The 17,193-nt window shown below is 39.0% G+C and overlaps 1 protein-coding gene across 1 annotated transcript in view; it reads left to right on the top strand.

The window, feature by feature from the left end:
* The window catches only part of LOC117507786 (cadherin-12-like), a 243,027-nt gene that overhangs the window by 60,658 nt on the left and 165,176 nt on the right, over nt 1–17,193 (top strand). Inside the window, exon 2 of the mRNA XM_034167590.1 lies at nt 14,948–15,242. Coding sequence (XP_034023481.1) covers nt 14,948–15,242 — 295 coding nt within the window. The remainder of the gene's footprint in view (nt 1–14,947; nt 15,243–17,193) is intronic.

Here is a 17,193-nt window from a genome sequence, read left to right as displayed (position 1 = left end):
GAGTCCCGATTTTTAGTTTATTATCGTATACTTAAAGCATACTGTTATACACATTGGTTATTTCACTATTTTACTTTTTATACTTTAATTTTGCTTGGCATATTACTTGTAGCTTCCTATTTATATACTGGAAATATACTCCTTAAGGTATTCTTAAAGTTTATTCATACTGTATGTACACAAGAGTGTGATGCATTTAAATAATCACAAGACAGAATGTTGAAAACAAGTTTGTTATATTTTCAAACATTTCAAAAACAAAGACCTATGAAATTAAGTCCTTCCTTTGTAAAATGTAAACATAATATTCTCTCCAAGATCAAGTCCTTATTTGTAAAATGTAAACATAGTGTCTGCAACTGAGAACCAAAGTCCTTCCTTGTCAAAAAAGGTAACAGAAAAGTGTGAACCTTTGGAACCAAAAATAGATAACTACATTGAAAAAAAAATCTGTACTTTTATGACTTCTTTTCATGTACGTGAGTCAATGGTTTGACTTAGTATCTCTTGCTTAGTACTTTGTGGCAGAAAGACATAACAAGTATACTAAAGTATAAGTATAAGTTTTAGTATGATGCATAAGTCTTAGTATTAATGTACTTAAACTTAGACTTTTGTTTATACTTTTCAGTATAAGCCAAGTATACTTCACTATACTATTATTAAGTAAATAAAATATAGCTTATAAAAAGTATACTTCTTCAGTTTTAGTAAAAAATAAGTATACTCATAGTACACTTGAATAAACTTCTTTTTGCTAAGGGTAGGCTGATGTTCTGATTAATAAATATTAGCAAACCCTAAAATGCACTGTCACAAAGAAAACTGTTTGTTTTTGAGCTGGTTATGTGCTAACCAGCTAGGTTAGCATGTAGCTCAATTGTAGTGACAAGATTAACAGGGCTATTCCACAGAGCGCCATTCCACTACAATTGCCCGAGATCCAAAAAACAGAAAGAAACGGCTTATTTCAACTTGCCTCCTAACAGGCTGGCTCATAAAGTGCAGATGTGGCAAATGGCTGGCTTATAAAATTCAGACCTGGCAGCCAGACATAAACAGAAAGAGCAACTAAAGCTGTTTTGGCTCATTTATTTATTTATTTATTTATTTATTTTTACATCAATAGAGCACAGTCAAGCAATTTTCAAGAGAAAGTCGCAGCGAATTCCCCTTTTAAACAAGACTGAACATGATTGAAGCTGTTAAAACTACACAGTAAAATCACAAGTATGAAACTAACACTGACAGTGTTAAATTAACACTGCCAGTGTACATATGGTCCCACTGAGACCATATGTTCACTGGCAGTGTTAATTGAATTTTCCAGTGTACAAATACCCAGAAGTTACCGTGTATTATCAGCAGTTTTGAGAATCAGGATGAAAATTTTAAATGTTTCAAAAATTGGATGCTGATTTCAAATCCTGTGCACATGATGGCTGTAACTACTGTGTATTCCAAGTTTGCTCAAGATTGGTAAAGATGGATCAAGAAGTTACTATGAATTTTCAAAATGGACCCTGGTTTGCTATTTAGGATTAAATGGGAATCAACAGTGCTCTGTGGAATAGCCCCATAAACTCGATCACTAGCACAGTTATAACCCAGGTAATTTAGTAATAATAATAATAATAATAACTAGGACTGCAAGCAGTCATATACGGGCCCTCGTTCCACGCGACCGCCTACCCAGGCCAGCGTGTCCCCTTGTGACCAGATGTGGGCATGTGCGTACATGGGCAACCACTCATCCCACTCTTCAAATTTCAAGCAAATCACACAATGCATGGAGTAATGACATGTTGATGGTTCATCCACTAGGGGGCACTCAGAGCACAAACAGAGGGGGCAGGTGTGTTCAGGGGCCAACTGTCATCACACATGTAAATTCTCAAGTCAACCAGGCAAAGCATGAAGGAGTTATCATGACTTGATGTTCCATGGCCAAGGGCCAAAATGGCAGCGCCATAGCAGCCACACCCTTCAACATAGAGAAAAGCTTTTGATAACTTTTGGTCAGTATCATCTCTGGATGCTATGAAAGAAATTTGAAGTGCATTGGACAAAATCCGTAGGAGGAGTTCATTCAAATACAACGTGTGGAAATCATGGCAAAATGACAAAAAATTCAAAATGGCTGACTTCCTGTTTGGAGTAGACCAATGGCGCAAGAGACTTTTTTGTACGTCAATGCACGTCACACGTGTACCAATTTTCATTTCCCTACTCCAAAAAAAAACCCCTATGGGGAGGGTTTTTTGAAAGATTCAAGGGGGCGCTATTGAGGCATTTTGCCCCACCCATGGGCAACGCCCCTATGAATTGTAAGAGGTTCTCATGCTTGACCTGTGTATCAATTTCCATGATGATATGACAAAATTAAAGCCATCAAACAGAAGAACGTAATTTCATGGTGAATGGGCAATATTCGGCACGCCGCCACACGGATGCCGTTACTCATAACTTCACGGCGTTCATCACCTACGTTCACCAACTTGTTCTGCATGTTTTAGAAGTGGAATGAAGTTGATTGGATTAAGTATGTGACATCAGGACCTGTTAAAGTAAAAATAGGACATTTCCTGTTACCACCGGGGAGCACTATGGCAAAGGTGGGAAGTTAATATATGCAAACGTTCAGGGCAGAGCCCTCCTCATGTCCAGTACGTTTGAAGGATCTATGATTAAGTATGTGGGTGTGACAGCCGTTCGAAGTGAAATGGTGCACTCCAAAAAGCTTGCCAAAGTTTGACGAACCCTAGCAGCCACGCCTTTTGACCTAATTACATTCTTTTGGTAACTTTTGATCAGCATTGTGTCCTGATGATGTTGACCAAATTTGAAGACGATTGGATGAAATCCCTAGGACGAGTTTGTTCAATGTAAGTAGTGGAAATGGCCAAAAATGGCAAAAATTACCTCAAAAATGAAACTTAAAATCAAAATAGCCGACTTCCTGTCGACATTTCACCATGACGGTAAGAGACTTTTGTGCTTCCTAGCATGGTAAATATGTGTACCGAATTTCGTGAGGCTACGATGAAAAAACCCCAATGCGGAGTGGTTTTTGAAAATTTCTAGGGGGCGCTATTTCACGATTTCGCTGCGACCATGTGCGCAACCCCCAAAATATCGAATTTTGGATCCGGACGGACGACTTTGCTAAGTTGAGTTTTTGAGCATGGGAAAGGGCCAAAATTTCGATTTTAAGAGTGAGAATAATAATAATAAATAATAATAATAATAATAAACAGTGCAAATACAATAGGGTCCTCGTAGGACATTGTCCTACTCGGGCCCTAATAACAACTAGCATCCATGGGCTCCAGATTGGGTACTGTTTATAAAATAGGAAGCTTACATTTTCAACAGTGGTAATAAATTAAGCAAAGTTTGTATAATGAGTTGGAATAGCGTGTGAGTCCAGAATGTTTTTAGAACCTTAGACCTCAACCATTTTTAGAGGAACTCAGGCCTTTTATTTCCTGTATATTATGTATTTTTTAATGTTAATTTACTGTTTTAATGTATTTATAAATTGTGCATATTCTTGTTATCATATACACACACTATTATTGTAATTTCCCTTATTATTGTCAGTATTAGTAATATTATAAAGTTGTATTTTTTTTTTTTACTTCCATTTTTGTCATTGGACCAAAATGGAAAGAAGTGTTTTAACGTTCTTGTGTCACACACTCACTCTTTTAATATAAAACGGTTTACCGCCCTCTGCTGGAATGGCGTGTTAGTCCAGAATGTAATTAGCAATGCTAGCTAATATTTGTAGTTTCTCCAAAAATGTTAGTCCTATCAGTGTTCCCTTTTTAGCGCCATTCATCTTTGACCCAAAATACATAAGGACACAGCAAATGTCAGCTGTCCCCAGTCGCACTCACACAGAGCTTTGATTTTTTTTTTTTTTTTTTTTTTTTTATGCATTCTGCTTCAAGCAGGTGCTTTTAATTTTTACACACACACACAAATTGAGACAGTGGTGGAAGACATCAAAAACAGCACTCTTTTCACTCATGGTAATGACAACATGACGCAAAACTAAACTGACTAAACCAATTGAACTATAAAAACACACACAAAACTAACATTGTTAAACTAACATGAACCACAATAACAACATTTAAAACCCCAAAACCCAGAACTCTCACAATGCATTGCAGCACAATGTCCCTTGTTTACTGGTTTGCTAAATTTGAAAATTTCTCCAAAACTATTAGTCCTATTAACATTGTGTTTTCACAGCTGTCATCCTTGACCCAAAATACATACACATACCAAACAGCAAATGTCAGCTCTCCTTGGTTTGTGCATGATCAAAGCCATACACACATGCACACACACACAGAGGCCACTTGGCTATGAGAATATAGATAAGGCCTGTATATACTAGGAATATTAACCAATATATATATTTTTTTCAATTCATTGTGAACTACATTTAGGTAATATGTGAATGGAACCCAATTCTGCTCCAACTTTTCATGAGCTAAAGTAAAACAGCAATTTTTGGAAAATACACTGAAATTGCCTGTGATTTATAATGTGCATGGTTAACCATTTACCATCATTTTAAATTGTCCCACTTACTGGCAGTGTGATCCATTTTGGTTCAATTTCTAAACATTTCTAAGTGTATCAAAGATTTGGCATTTGTGTGTTTCCTGGATAACCTGTTCAGCATAGCTTTGGTTGCTTAAGTAAAAGTCACGTTCTTTGGTTTTGCTGGAGAAACGTTTGTGACTTTCCTCACAGGCAGACAATCTGCAGAATATGCTGAAAAAATTGGAGTAAAATTCTATTCTAATTTATCAGAAGCAGTTTACGTGTGACCTTGTGGCCGTCCGGGTTCCCTTATTTTACTCCCTTCATTTCCCATTATTCATCAAACAGGCACGGGTGCAGGTTGGACAGACGCCACAAATGAAGTCTGATAATAAACATAAAAATCTAAATTAAAAGATTGTGACGTCTGCTGTCTGTAGCATTCACAGTATATACAATGCTGAACTGCAATAAAAGAAAAAAAAAAAATCATCTGACTGAAATACAAATGAAAATATTTACAACCATCAACCAATCGGATCAACTTCAAATTTTTTCTGCTGTCACCTTTTACTTAAACTTTGACTACATGTGGCCCATAAGCAAATATGTGTTGTTGTAATTCAGTAAAATCAATAACTGTCAACTGGATTTGACTTTTTTTATTGGTGTTTTTTCTTCCTTTCTTTTTTATTTTTTTTTATGGCCTAGCCCTGTGTGCCACAGCAAGAAAGCACTGATTTTAAATCTGACCTGGTCCTTTGGGCTTTTCACCTGGCCATGTTTTGGCTTCCTCCCATCTCCACAGACATGTTATTTTGGTGAAATATATACTCTGAAATTGACCATAGATGTGTGTGACACAGCACAATTTGTTGATATATGTTGGCTTTGCAATAGAGTGTTGGAATCACCAGGGTTTATCCTACCTCTCGCCCAATGATTGCTGGGATAGAATTTTTTTAAATTAACAAATGAATAAATGTATGTAGTACTGGCTGCCTTAAGTGGCTCATTCATCTGCTCTCTGATATTTAAACAAGAAGTTTCATTAACAACTATAAGGTCAACTGATTCCGAACATTCTATCATATTCTCTCATATACTTTACTATCAACCTGCTGTCATTAATGTGCGATTAAGCACACCATCTCCACAAACTCATCCTATGTAAGTGAGGAGGTGGTATGGATGTTTGCAGGATAGACTGATCAAAGCTTTTGGTAATTGTTCAGAATTGAGCTTTTTTTTTTTTGGTAGACTCTTTAAGGTTGCTTTGATTCTTTGAGGGGTCTTAAAGAATAGATTGCTCAGTTAACAAAGCCATATTCATAAAATCACATTGTCAAGTAAAGTCTGAAAGCATGTGCTCATCCCCTTGGGCTTCTCCAGCTGCTGGTAACCTCAACTACTTGCTGGGTTATTCAAAGATAAATGTCGCTGTGAGGGAGCATCTGCTTCTGAAAAATACAAGCTGTACTTCTCATACAAGACTCCCTCCTTAACTGCTTATTTGACCCAACATCAACGATACAACACACCCCATTGGCCCTTCAAAAGTAATGCTTTGTTTTGAAATCCTTATATTTAATTTGTCCAATTCGCCATGGCCTCTGAAAATGGATGGACTATGTGTTCAAATGGTGATAGTTCCTAAGTTGTTAATGCAAAGTTTTTGTTAAACCCCCTGAATTAACCCCTTAACGCCCGAATTTATATAGCTGTATATAAAAAAATGTTTTGTGTGTGTTTTTGCCTTTAAGTAGATGGTAAATAATGTTGAGATTATTAATTTCACTTTTGCACAAAAACTAGATAGTAATATTGGGTATTCTGGTAATGACTTTATGTTATAATGTTATAATAATAATGATGGTATGTTGCAAATTTGCGACAACGGGCATACAGGTCAATTTGGTAAGTTCCATATTTGAGTCAGAGATTGTAGCATATATGCGATGATGGGCGTTAAGGGGTTAAAGGTAACAATCTACCCTACAAACACATCTTGATAGTTTGATTTCAAGACATTTGTGGTGGTGTACAGAGGCAAAATTACAAAAACAAATTATACCATATTTGATGTCTTTCTCCCTCCTGATTCTGTTTTTTTTTTTTTATCTCTCTGTCCGAGGTGAGGCTCCATCCAGAAGTGGGAGTGGGTGTCTTCTTCTGTAATAGTAATGAAATAGATGGAACCCCCTGCCCTTCCCCTCCTCTCCCCAGCCAGCCTCCCATCCTAGACACCAACATGGACTCCCAAAATTTCCTGTCCATTTGTATTGTCAAGTGTATCGGTAGCATGGCCCAAGCGGGGGGTCACCCCTTTGAGTCTGGTCTGCTTGAGGTTTCTTCCTCAAATCATCAGAGGGAGTTTTTCCTTACCACTGTCACCTGTCTGCTTGCTCTTCATTGATAAGGTTAGACCTTACTTGTGTGAAGTGCCTTGAGGCAGCATTGTTGTAATTTGATGCTATATAAATAAAAATCAAAAATGAAACAAAAACAAGAAATCATAAAATACTGTAAAATTGCTGATTTGTATTAACAACAATTCTAATATTTAATTTTGTCAAAGCATTTATTGTAATGATTCTGACAAATACTCCACTGCAAAGAACCACAATTTTCAGTTTATTTCATGAATACAATGTCCTTTAAATCCTTCACAATGAAGGACACAAAATGTTTTATTCTCCTAGCAATATAAAGAATTGTGTGCTGTAGCAGAACATGGGATTCAAGAGAGATAGCCAACATACAGGCTGGGATCCCATACACTGTGATCAGTATAAAGTTCAGTTCTGCTGTCTGTAGGGAGACACACAGAATTAATCCAAAGCCAGGCAGAGTTCAGTAACAGAGATCATTTACAGCAATAGTCTTTAAAAAGATTTAGCTGTAGAATTGCCCAACATACTACAAAACAGACTTAAAAACCAAGAATGTTCATACAACACAGCCTAAGGAAAGAGACCAAAACCAAGACTACAGAATGGCAGTGGGTCTTGATCATAGGAGATCAATAGCACTGTAGTGAGAGCAAAAAACAGCTGGCAATAACAGAAGTCCAAGCTGATAGCAAGAGTTAGTATCACGCAGTCAGGAATATGAATGCTTGAGAGCAGGTGTAACCTATTACAGTATAATGAATCAATGAATGAAAGTTTTATTTCAGACATGAAAAACAAATCAAATGAAAGACAACAACAAATATATGAAAACAATTCATAAAACAAACAAAAAAAGAAAAAAACAAAAGAACAATGTCAAAATAACATATCCGAAAGGGAGAAGGATGAAGCATACATTTATTCAACCCTACACCTTGTCCTGTCTAAGTCCTTTTCTTGTCATCAGTTGATTTCAAAATACTCTTTCAAACAAATTTGCAACTAAATGTACAACCCAATTCCAATGAAGTTGGGATGTTGTGTGCAATGTAAATAAAAACACAATACAATGATTTGCAAATTCCTCTTCAACCTATATTGAATTGAATACACCGCAAAGACAAGATATTTGATGTTCAAACTGATAGACTTTATTGTTTTTGTGCAAATATTTGCAAATTTTGAAATGGATGCCTGCAAGACATTTCAAAAAAGCTGGGACAGTGGTATGTTTACCACTGTGTTACATCACTGTTCCTTCTAACAACATTCAAGACGTGTTTGGGAACTTAAGACTAATTGTGAGTGTCATGATTGGGTATAAAAGGAGCATCCCCTATAGGCTTAGCTGTCCACAAGCAAAGATGGGACAAGGCTCACCACTTTGTAAACAACTGAGAAAAATAGTCCAACAGTTTAAGAACAATGTTTTTCAACTTTCAGTTGCAAGGGATTTAAGGATTCCATCATCTACAGACCAGTGCAGTGTTCAAAAGCCAGCATCTGTGATGGTATGGGGGTGTGTTAGTGCCCATGGCATGGGCAACTTACACATCTGTGATGGTACCATCAATGCTGAAATGTACATCCAGGTTTTGGAGCAACACATGCTGCCATCCAACCATCTTTATCAGGGACGTCCCTGCTTATTTCAACAAGACAATGCCAAGCCACATTCTGCACGTGTTACAACAGCGTGGCTTCGTAGTAAAAGAGTGCGGGTACTAGACTGGCCTGCCTGCAGTCCAGACCTGTCACCCACTGAAAATGTGTGGCGCATTATGAAGCGTAAAATACAACAACGGAGACCCTGGACTGTTCAACAACTGAACTCATGCATTAAGCAAAAATGGGAAAGAATTACACATACAAAGCTTCAACAATTAGTGTCCTCAGTTCCCAAACACTTACTGAGTGTTGTTAGAAGGAAAGGTGATGTACAGTGGTAAACATACCACTGTCCAAGCTTTGTTGAAATGTGTTGCAGGCATCCATTTTAAACCTCTGGGGCCGACGCTGTTGTATATGACTGCCGAGACTAAGTTTTATTAAATTATAAATAATTTTTTAAAGAATATAGAAATAAATAAATAAATAAATATATATATATAGAAACTTACTTTTTTTTGCTGAAACGTTAACTCCGCGGACTTTCCATCCACCATCTTTGTACACCTCATAGAAGCTGTGTGATGATGTGCGCAATGTGAGTGTCCAATCGGAATTGGTTCACCATCACATGGTTTTCCAAAATCCAATAATAGGGCAGATTTACCTCACGTGATAAACCAAAGCTTGTTTTTAGGAGTGATGTGTTACTAGTTCGCCCGTTTGAATAGCCCCCTGGCTGCTGGCTCCAATGTGCCCTCTGCAATTAAGCACAGTGATCAGTGAAAGTGAGCAGACGGATCAGACAGAGGGCCTCTCACACAATCTCACATGCTCTATCTAACAAAGTGAGTATCAGGATTGCTCCACTAGTTTGCCTGTGAGTGTTATTGGATAAGCCTGTGGCAAGCTCTATTGCTCCGGCGTAAAGCACTGTTTACAATATCAATGGACTGAGGGGGAGGGGCTGCTCCTCAAACTGTGAATGAGCCTCGAAGTGTGAAAGCTGCTTTTAGAGCAGGAGAGAACAAACACACAGTCAGCTTAGAAGTAGTTAAAGTGAGAAGTTAAAATGAGCAAATATTTGCACAAAAACAAAAAAGGCTTATCAGTTTGAACATTAAATATCTTGTCTTTGTGGTGTATTCAATTCAATATAGGTTGATGAGGATTTGCAAATCATTGTATTCTTTTTTTTGTTTTTGTTTTTTTTTGTTTTTTTCCATTTTACACAACGTCCCAACTTCATTGGAAATTGAAATTGACTTTAAATGTTTGACACACCAAAAACATCTACGTTTTTTTGGCATCTAAAAAACAAAACAATGCACCACTTTCTGGCACACATGGCTGTAAAGGAAAGTGACAAATGACAATCTGATTGTTTGTCATGTCCTACCCCAATCACACCCATGATGAATTTAGTGTGCCTACAACCCCTTTGTGCCCTGTACCTTACATTTCACTCAGATTTGGTATTATATAAAATATCAGATTTGGACTCACTCCAAATGCAATGTGTAGAACTGGTCCTCATGAATAGATTAAGTCAATACAATATTTAATTTTATTAGTGTAAATCTCATCCTCAGTCAGAATTGTTATTAAAGTTCAGGGTGATGCCCAGATAACTTCCTAATTTCAGTGTTGCTCTGGTAATCCAAAGTTTGGAATGGCTGTTAAGGACCTTAAATTTTGGTATAGGATTATTGGGGGCTGTGAACAATCAATAATTTTTTGCAAACGGCAATTTTGCATCAACATAAGTCAGAAAAATAAGATTGCTTTATACCAATGTTTATTACCTAATTTGCACTAATTTCAGGCAAAAGACATTTGACTTTGTATTTATGCCATTGATTGACCAAACTCCATTTACACTTCAGAGTCCTCAATGATAGCTGTGCTCAGGCTGTTTGTGATACTGTTTCTGACAAAGTAACCCTGTTTAGAAACTAATTTGACATTTAGATGACATGTCATCAACACCTGTCACCAGGCTATGATAGAGGCTATATTGATATTTAAAATGGCAACATTTGAAATGCAAATGTGTCTGAAACAACCAGAAAGGCTTTGCAGAGAAGATCTGACAGCTTAATAGCATGGATGTTAAAATCCTCAATAATTAAGATGTCATTAGTGTGACTCAATTCTGAAATAAATCACAAATTGATCTAAAAATTGGGAGTACAAGCCAGGGGATCTGATACAATGAGATAACATGGCACAAGTCCATTAGCCTGATTATAACTGCTTTGGCGGCATCCGAGGACCAGAGAAACACATTTTCAAATTAGTCAGTTTCAGCATCAATTCACATCATTTAGATAACAGATTTGTACACTAAACTTAGCTCTCCTCCTTGCTTTTTATTATCAGGATCATCGAAACTGGTAGACCCAACTGTATTTTGCACTTCAGAGTTTACATAAACCAACCACAGAATTTGAACCCACATGCTCTGACTACCAAATGGAAACTTTACCACTGTGCTACAATCACTGTCTTGCAACATGGGCATGAAACTGATAAAATCAACAAGCAGATAAACGCAAAAAAAAAACACTGTGATAACTGACCAAACATTGTTTGGTACGACGTATTTCTGCTAATACGTGACTGAAAGTGGCATATTTGTCATATTGTTGGCTTGTCATGGTCATGTGGCGTGCCGCTCACAGCCCTCACAGCCCGACACTCATGCCCTGTCAGACATGAGATTCAAATCGCCTGCTGCATGTCCAAACAGACTGATGGGCCGTTTCTCCCATCGCAAAGCGATATATGTTTTTATGTATATCCAGACAAGCACACACATGCGCTCATCCATCAAAACACAGCTATGATGTCCAGGACCGGAGATGTCCCAACAGCTGTGGGCAGCCAGCCATGCCCCCTGTCCTGTCAACACACAGACCAAGATGTCACTCTGTGATCAGATAAGAGATGTCTCACCTGTGGGGGGCAACCACATGCACAGATGTGTTGTTGGAGGGGGGAGTGGGGGGAAGTATGTGAAACACACACACACATGTTGTGGGGGGAGCCGACACTCTGGCACACCACATGTACACTTGGCAATTTCACAGTCGTGGGGCACTTAGACAGATTTCACATCCACCTCGACAGTGATCGTCTGCTGACTGTTTTCAATAAGCATTTGGGAACTGAGGACACTAATTGTTGAAGCTTTGTAGGTGGAATTCTTTCCCATTCTTGCTTGATGTATGACATCAGTTGTTAAACAGTCCAGGGTCTCCGTTGTCATATTTTGTGCTTCATAATGCACCACATTTTCCATGGGCGACAGGTCTGGACTGCAGACAGGCCAGTCTAGTACCCGCACTCTTTTACTACAAAGCATGCTGTTGTAACACATGCAGAATGTGGCTTGGCATTGTCTTGCTGAAATAAGCAGGGACGTCCCTGAAAAAAAATATTGCTTGGATGGCAGCATGTGTTGCTCCAAAGCCTGGATATACTTTTCAACATTGATGGTGCCATCACAGATGTGTAAATTGCCCATGTCATGGGCACTTACACACCCGCATACCATCACAGATGCTGGCTTTTGAACTTTGCGCTGGTAACAATCTGGATGGTCTTGTTCCTCTTTTGTCCAGAGGACACGATGTCCATGATTTCCAAAAACACTATGAAAAGTGGACTCATCAGACTTTTCCACTTTGCATCTGTCCATTTCAAATGAGCTCAGGCCCAGAGAAGACAGCGGCATTTCCGGATGTTATTGATGTATGGCTTTCGCTTTGCATGGTAGAGTTTTAACTTGCACTTGTAAATGTAGCGATGAACTGTGTTAACTGACAATGGTTTTCTGAAGTGTTCCTGAGCACACACGGTAAGATCCTTTACATAATGATGTTGGTTTTTCATGCACTACCGCCTGAAGGATCAAAGGTCATGGGCATTCAATGTTGGTTTTTGGCCTTGCCGCCTGCACGTAGAAGGTTCTCCAGATTCTCTGAATTTTCTAATTTTATGATGGACTGTAGATGATGGAATCCCTAAATTCTTTGGAAGTGAACTTTGAGAAACATTGTTCTTAAACTGTTGGACTATTTTTTTCATGCAGTTGTTCACAAAGTGATGATCCTCACCCCATCTTTGCTTGTCAATGGCTGAGATTTTTTGGGATGCTCCTTTTATACCCAATCATGAGTGTCCTCAGTTCCAAAACACTTACTGAGTGTTGTTAGAAGGAAAGGTGATGTAACACAGTGGTAAACATACCACTGGCTCAGCTTTTTTGAAACATGTTGCAGGCATCCATTTCAAAATGAGCAAATATTTTCACAAAAAAAATAAATAAATAAATAAATAAAGTTTATCAGTTTGAACATTAAATATCTTGTCTTGGTGGTGTCTTCAGTTGAATATAGGTTGAAGAGGATTTGCAAATCATTGTATTCTGTTTTTTATTTACATTTTACACAACATCCCAACTTCAATGGAATTGGAGTTGTAGTTTTTTTTTCCTCCAAATTTTGTACCAAATCAAATACAATTAAGTATCCCCCACCTTTGTAGTCACAAGACATGACAGAGATGTGATCCCATTTATATTAAGAAGAAAAAAATGCAACCCCTGTGCATCATCCCATCACTAACTTTTACATATTGACTGGTCACTGCATTGATCTTTGTTCCCTTCATACCTTTAAACTAAGTTTAACCCCTTCTAAGCCTGTATATCCCATCAATGGGAAATTTCACTTTTTATTTGTGAAATACTGACAAGCCAAAATGAACCAGGTGGCAGGAGGTTAAATGCTGACTTGCAAAGAGAACAGTAAAATTTTGTATTGCACACTTGAACATTTTGACCACTTCAGTCATTCTCTGATCTAAAGAAATTCACATAGTGGCTGTGGATTCCTACAAGTACCCCGGGCTGTGGCTGGACAGCAAACTAGATTGGACAACCCACACCAACCACCTATACAGGAAGGGACAGAGCAGGTTGTACTTTCTGAGGAGGTTGTGGTCATTTAACATCTGCAAGAAACTCCTGTGGATGTTCTACCAGTCCGTAGTAGCCAGCGTCCTCTTTTACACTGTGGTGTGTTGGGGGGAGCACCACATCCAAGAAGGACACATCCAGGCTGGACAAACTGATCAGGTGGACTGGCTGTGTGGTTGGCATGAAGCTGGACTCTCTGGTGATGATGGCAGAGAACATTGGACAAACTGCTGGACATTATGACATTCACCCTCTGCACACTGTCGTCAGCAACCAGAAGAGTCTCTTCAGCCACAGAATGCTCCTTCCCAAGTGCAGGACCAACAGACTGAAAAACTCCTTTGTCCATCAGGCCATCAGACTGTACAACTCCCCAATCAGAAGCCCAGATGATGCTTCAGACAATCACAATAATGGTATGAAGGAATGAGCATCACAGAAGTAACAAACAAGTGAACATGAAAACAGTAAACAAACATGCAACCACCAGGAAAGCTCTCCATCTTGTGTCCGACCAAAGTTTTGAGCAAGCACAAAACTTTCTGATGGACTTGCCATATAGTAGCTGACAAGGAATGGATTTAACAAATGAGAAAAGGACTGAAACAAGACAGAAACAGACATGAATGGATATCAAAATTTCAAATAAACTACATTTCCTCAATCCATCATGATGTGACAGACATTTTACCTGCAGTGTCCATCTGCTCCGTGCTTTGTATATCTGTTACTGTTTCCCTGAACAAGATGTGTCTATGGTAACAGCTTGACATTTTTAGCAGGTAAAATTCCACACCTTTATTTACTGAAGACCATATTGTATTCTAGGCCTTGAAAATTTAAAAGGCTTTCAACTGTATGACTACTGACAATGGGAAGATCAACCTGTGTCAGCAGCTCTGCCAATAATTCCGAAATGTAAAATTACATCCAGAGAATATATTGTTGAAAGTCTTACAGGTCAGCAAAAAGGTGACAAAATTGTTCTTGTGGAAAAATAATATTTACTTTTACTTTTCAGAGTCTGGTTTTGCAAATTAAAGAAAAAGACCTTTCCTCCACGCTCTACGCTTGTATTTTCATGCCTGAATATAAAGGCATTGACAATGTTGGAGAGTTATCACTGCAGCGTAATTGCACTGTGGAAATCCATTATTTATAGGAGATTTAGCTTCATTAATCTGAAATGTGTTCCACAACGGCCATCACTTTATTTTCTCATGACTTCATATTTTGCAGATCTATGCAGATACGTGGATTTGACTTCTTTGAAGTTGAGTCGGTTTTCATGACTGCCTTTCTTTGACAGCTCTTCCCCAGTGATTTCAATGAGTCATTATCTGTGCCAGTGTTTGCACTAAACCTGCCTATTTTTTTTACCTCCACTTTTGTATCACAGCTGCACACTGACCTCGATAAGGGGGACAGCGCCGTGAAGTACACTCTCTCTGGGGACGGAGCTGGCTCCATTTTCACAATTGACCAAACAACGGGGGACATCCATGCCTTAAGAAGTCTTGACAGGGAGGAGAAACCTTACTATACCCTGCGTGCCCAAGCTGTAGACATCAACACCAACAGGCCCCTCGAACCTGAATCTGAATTTGTAATCAAGGTCCAAGACATCAATGACAATGAGCCAAAGTTCCTGGAAGGACCATATGTGGCAAGTGTCCCCGAGATGTCCCCAGTCGGTAAGTGACCACAACGGTTACGTCTCTCAATAGATTTAAATTCTTCTTCATGGAACATTTTGTGGAATCCTCTCATGAAAAGTTACAGGAGCTTCACAGGTAAAAACCAAAGCGGCTCCCTTCAAGTGATTTTGACATTTCTGAAGGCTAGCTATTCCTGGTGTGCCCTGAGTATATTTCACAGCTTTGCTTTATACATTCACCCTGAGGGAGAACAGATCAAGGTAATTCTCTGTTAGAATAGTTCCCCCTTCATCTGAATGGCAATGGAGCCCCATGTAGAGAATTCCAAAATCACTGCTCTCCAGAGTACAGGCTAAAAGCTGCAACAAAACATCCGAGGCTTGTAAAATCATAAGCTGCTCTGAAAATGTTTCCTGTCATATCACAGGAGCTTTTGGATTTTAAAACCCCTCCACTGTGACCAAGGTAGAAAAGTAGAGAGATTTGTTGATCACAGAAAACATAATAATTAATAGTTCTACATTTATTTCTACAAGTAAAATCACCAAACAATTCAATATTTATATGACATTAAAATGAGTTTTGATGAATATTGGCAGTTTAAGAATGACACTTAATGTAGTCAGACAAATAAATAAATGAAGGTTTTCTTGTATCATGATATATATATATATATATATATATATATATATATATATATATATATATATATATATATATATATACACTCAACAAAAATATAAACGCAACACTTTTGGTTTTGCTCCCATTTTGTATGAGATGAACTCAAAGATCTAAAAGTTTTTCCACATACACAATATCACCATTTCCCTCAAATATTGTTCACAAACCAGTCTAAATCTGTAATAGTGAGCACTTCTCCTTTGCCGAGATAGTCCATCCCACCTCACAGGTGTGCCACATCAAGATGCTGATTAGTGCACAGGTGTGCCTTAGACTGCCACAATAAAAGGCCACTCTGAAAGGTGCAGTTTTATCACACAGCACAATGCCACAGATGTCGCAAGATTTGAGGGAGTGTGCAATTGGCATGCTGACAGCAGGAATGTCAACCAGAGCTGTTGCTCGTGTATTGAATGTTCATTTCTCTACCATAAGCCGTCTCCAAAGGCGTTTCAGAGAATTTGGCAGTACACCCAACCAGCCTCACAACCGCAGACCACGTGTAACCGCACCAGCCCAGGACCTCCACATCCAGCATGTTCACCTCCAAGATCGTCTGAGACCAGCCACTCGGACAGCTGCTGAAACAATCGTTTTGCATAACCAAAGAATTTCTGCACAAACTGTCAGAAACCGTCTCAGGGAAGCTCATCTGCATGCTCGTCGTCCTCATCGGGGTGTCGACCTGACTCCAGTTCGTCGTCGTAACCGACTTGAGTGGGCAAATGCTCACATTCGCTGCCGTTTGGCACGTTGGAGAGGTGTTCTCTTCACAGATGAATCCCGGTTCACACTGTCCAGGGCAGATGGCAGACAGTGTGTGTGGCGTCGTGTGGGTGAGCGGTTTTCTGATGTCAATGTTGTGGATCGAGTGGCCCATGGTGGCGGTTGGGTTATGGTATGGGCAGGTGTCTGTTATGGACGAAGAACACAGGTGCATTTTATTGATGGCATTTTGAATGTACAGAGATACCGTGACGAGATCCTGAGGCCCATTGTTGTGCCATACATCCAAGAACATCACCTCATGTTGCAGCAGGATAATGCACGGCCCCATGTTGCAAGGATCTGTACACAATTCTTGGAAGCTGAAAATGTCCCAGTTCTTGCATGGCCGGAATACTCACCGGACATGTCACCCATTGAGCATGTTTGGGATGCTCTGGACCGGCGTATACGACAGCGTGTACCAGTTCCTGCCTATATCCAGCAACTTCGCACAGCCATTGAAGAGGAGTGGACCAACATTCCACAGGCCACAATTGACAACCTGATCAACTCTATGTGAAGGAGATGTGTTGCA

This window comes from Thalassophryne amazonica, chromosome 1 (genome assembly GCF_902500255.1).
Source record: "Thalassophryne amazonica chromosome 1, fThaAma1.1, whole genome shotgun sequence".
Classification (NCBI taxonomy): domain Eukaryota; kingdom Metazoa; phylum Chordata; class Actinopteri; order Batrachoidiformes; family Batrachoididae; genus Thalassophryne; species Thalassophryne amazonica.
Note: the sequence above shows the minus strand (reverse complement) of the source record. Positions and strands in the feature narration are given on the sequence as shown.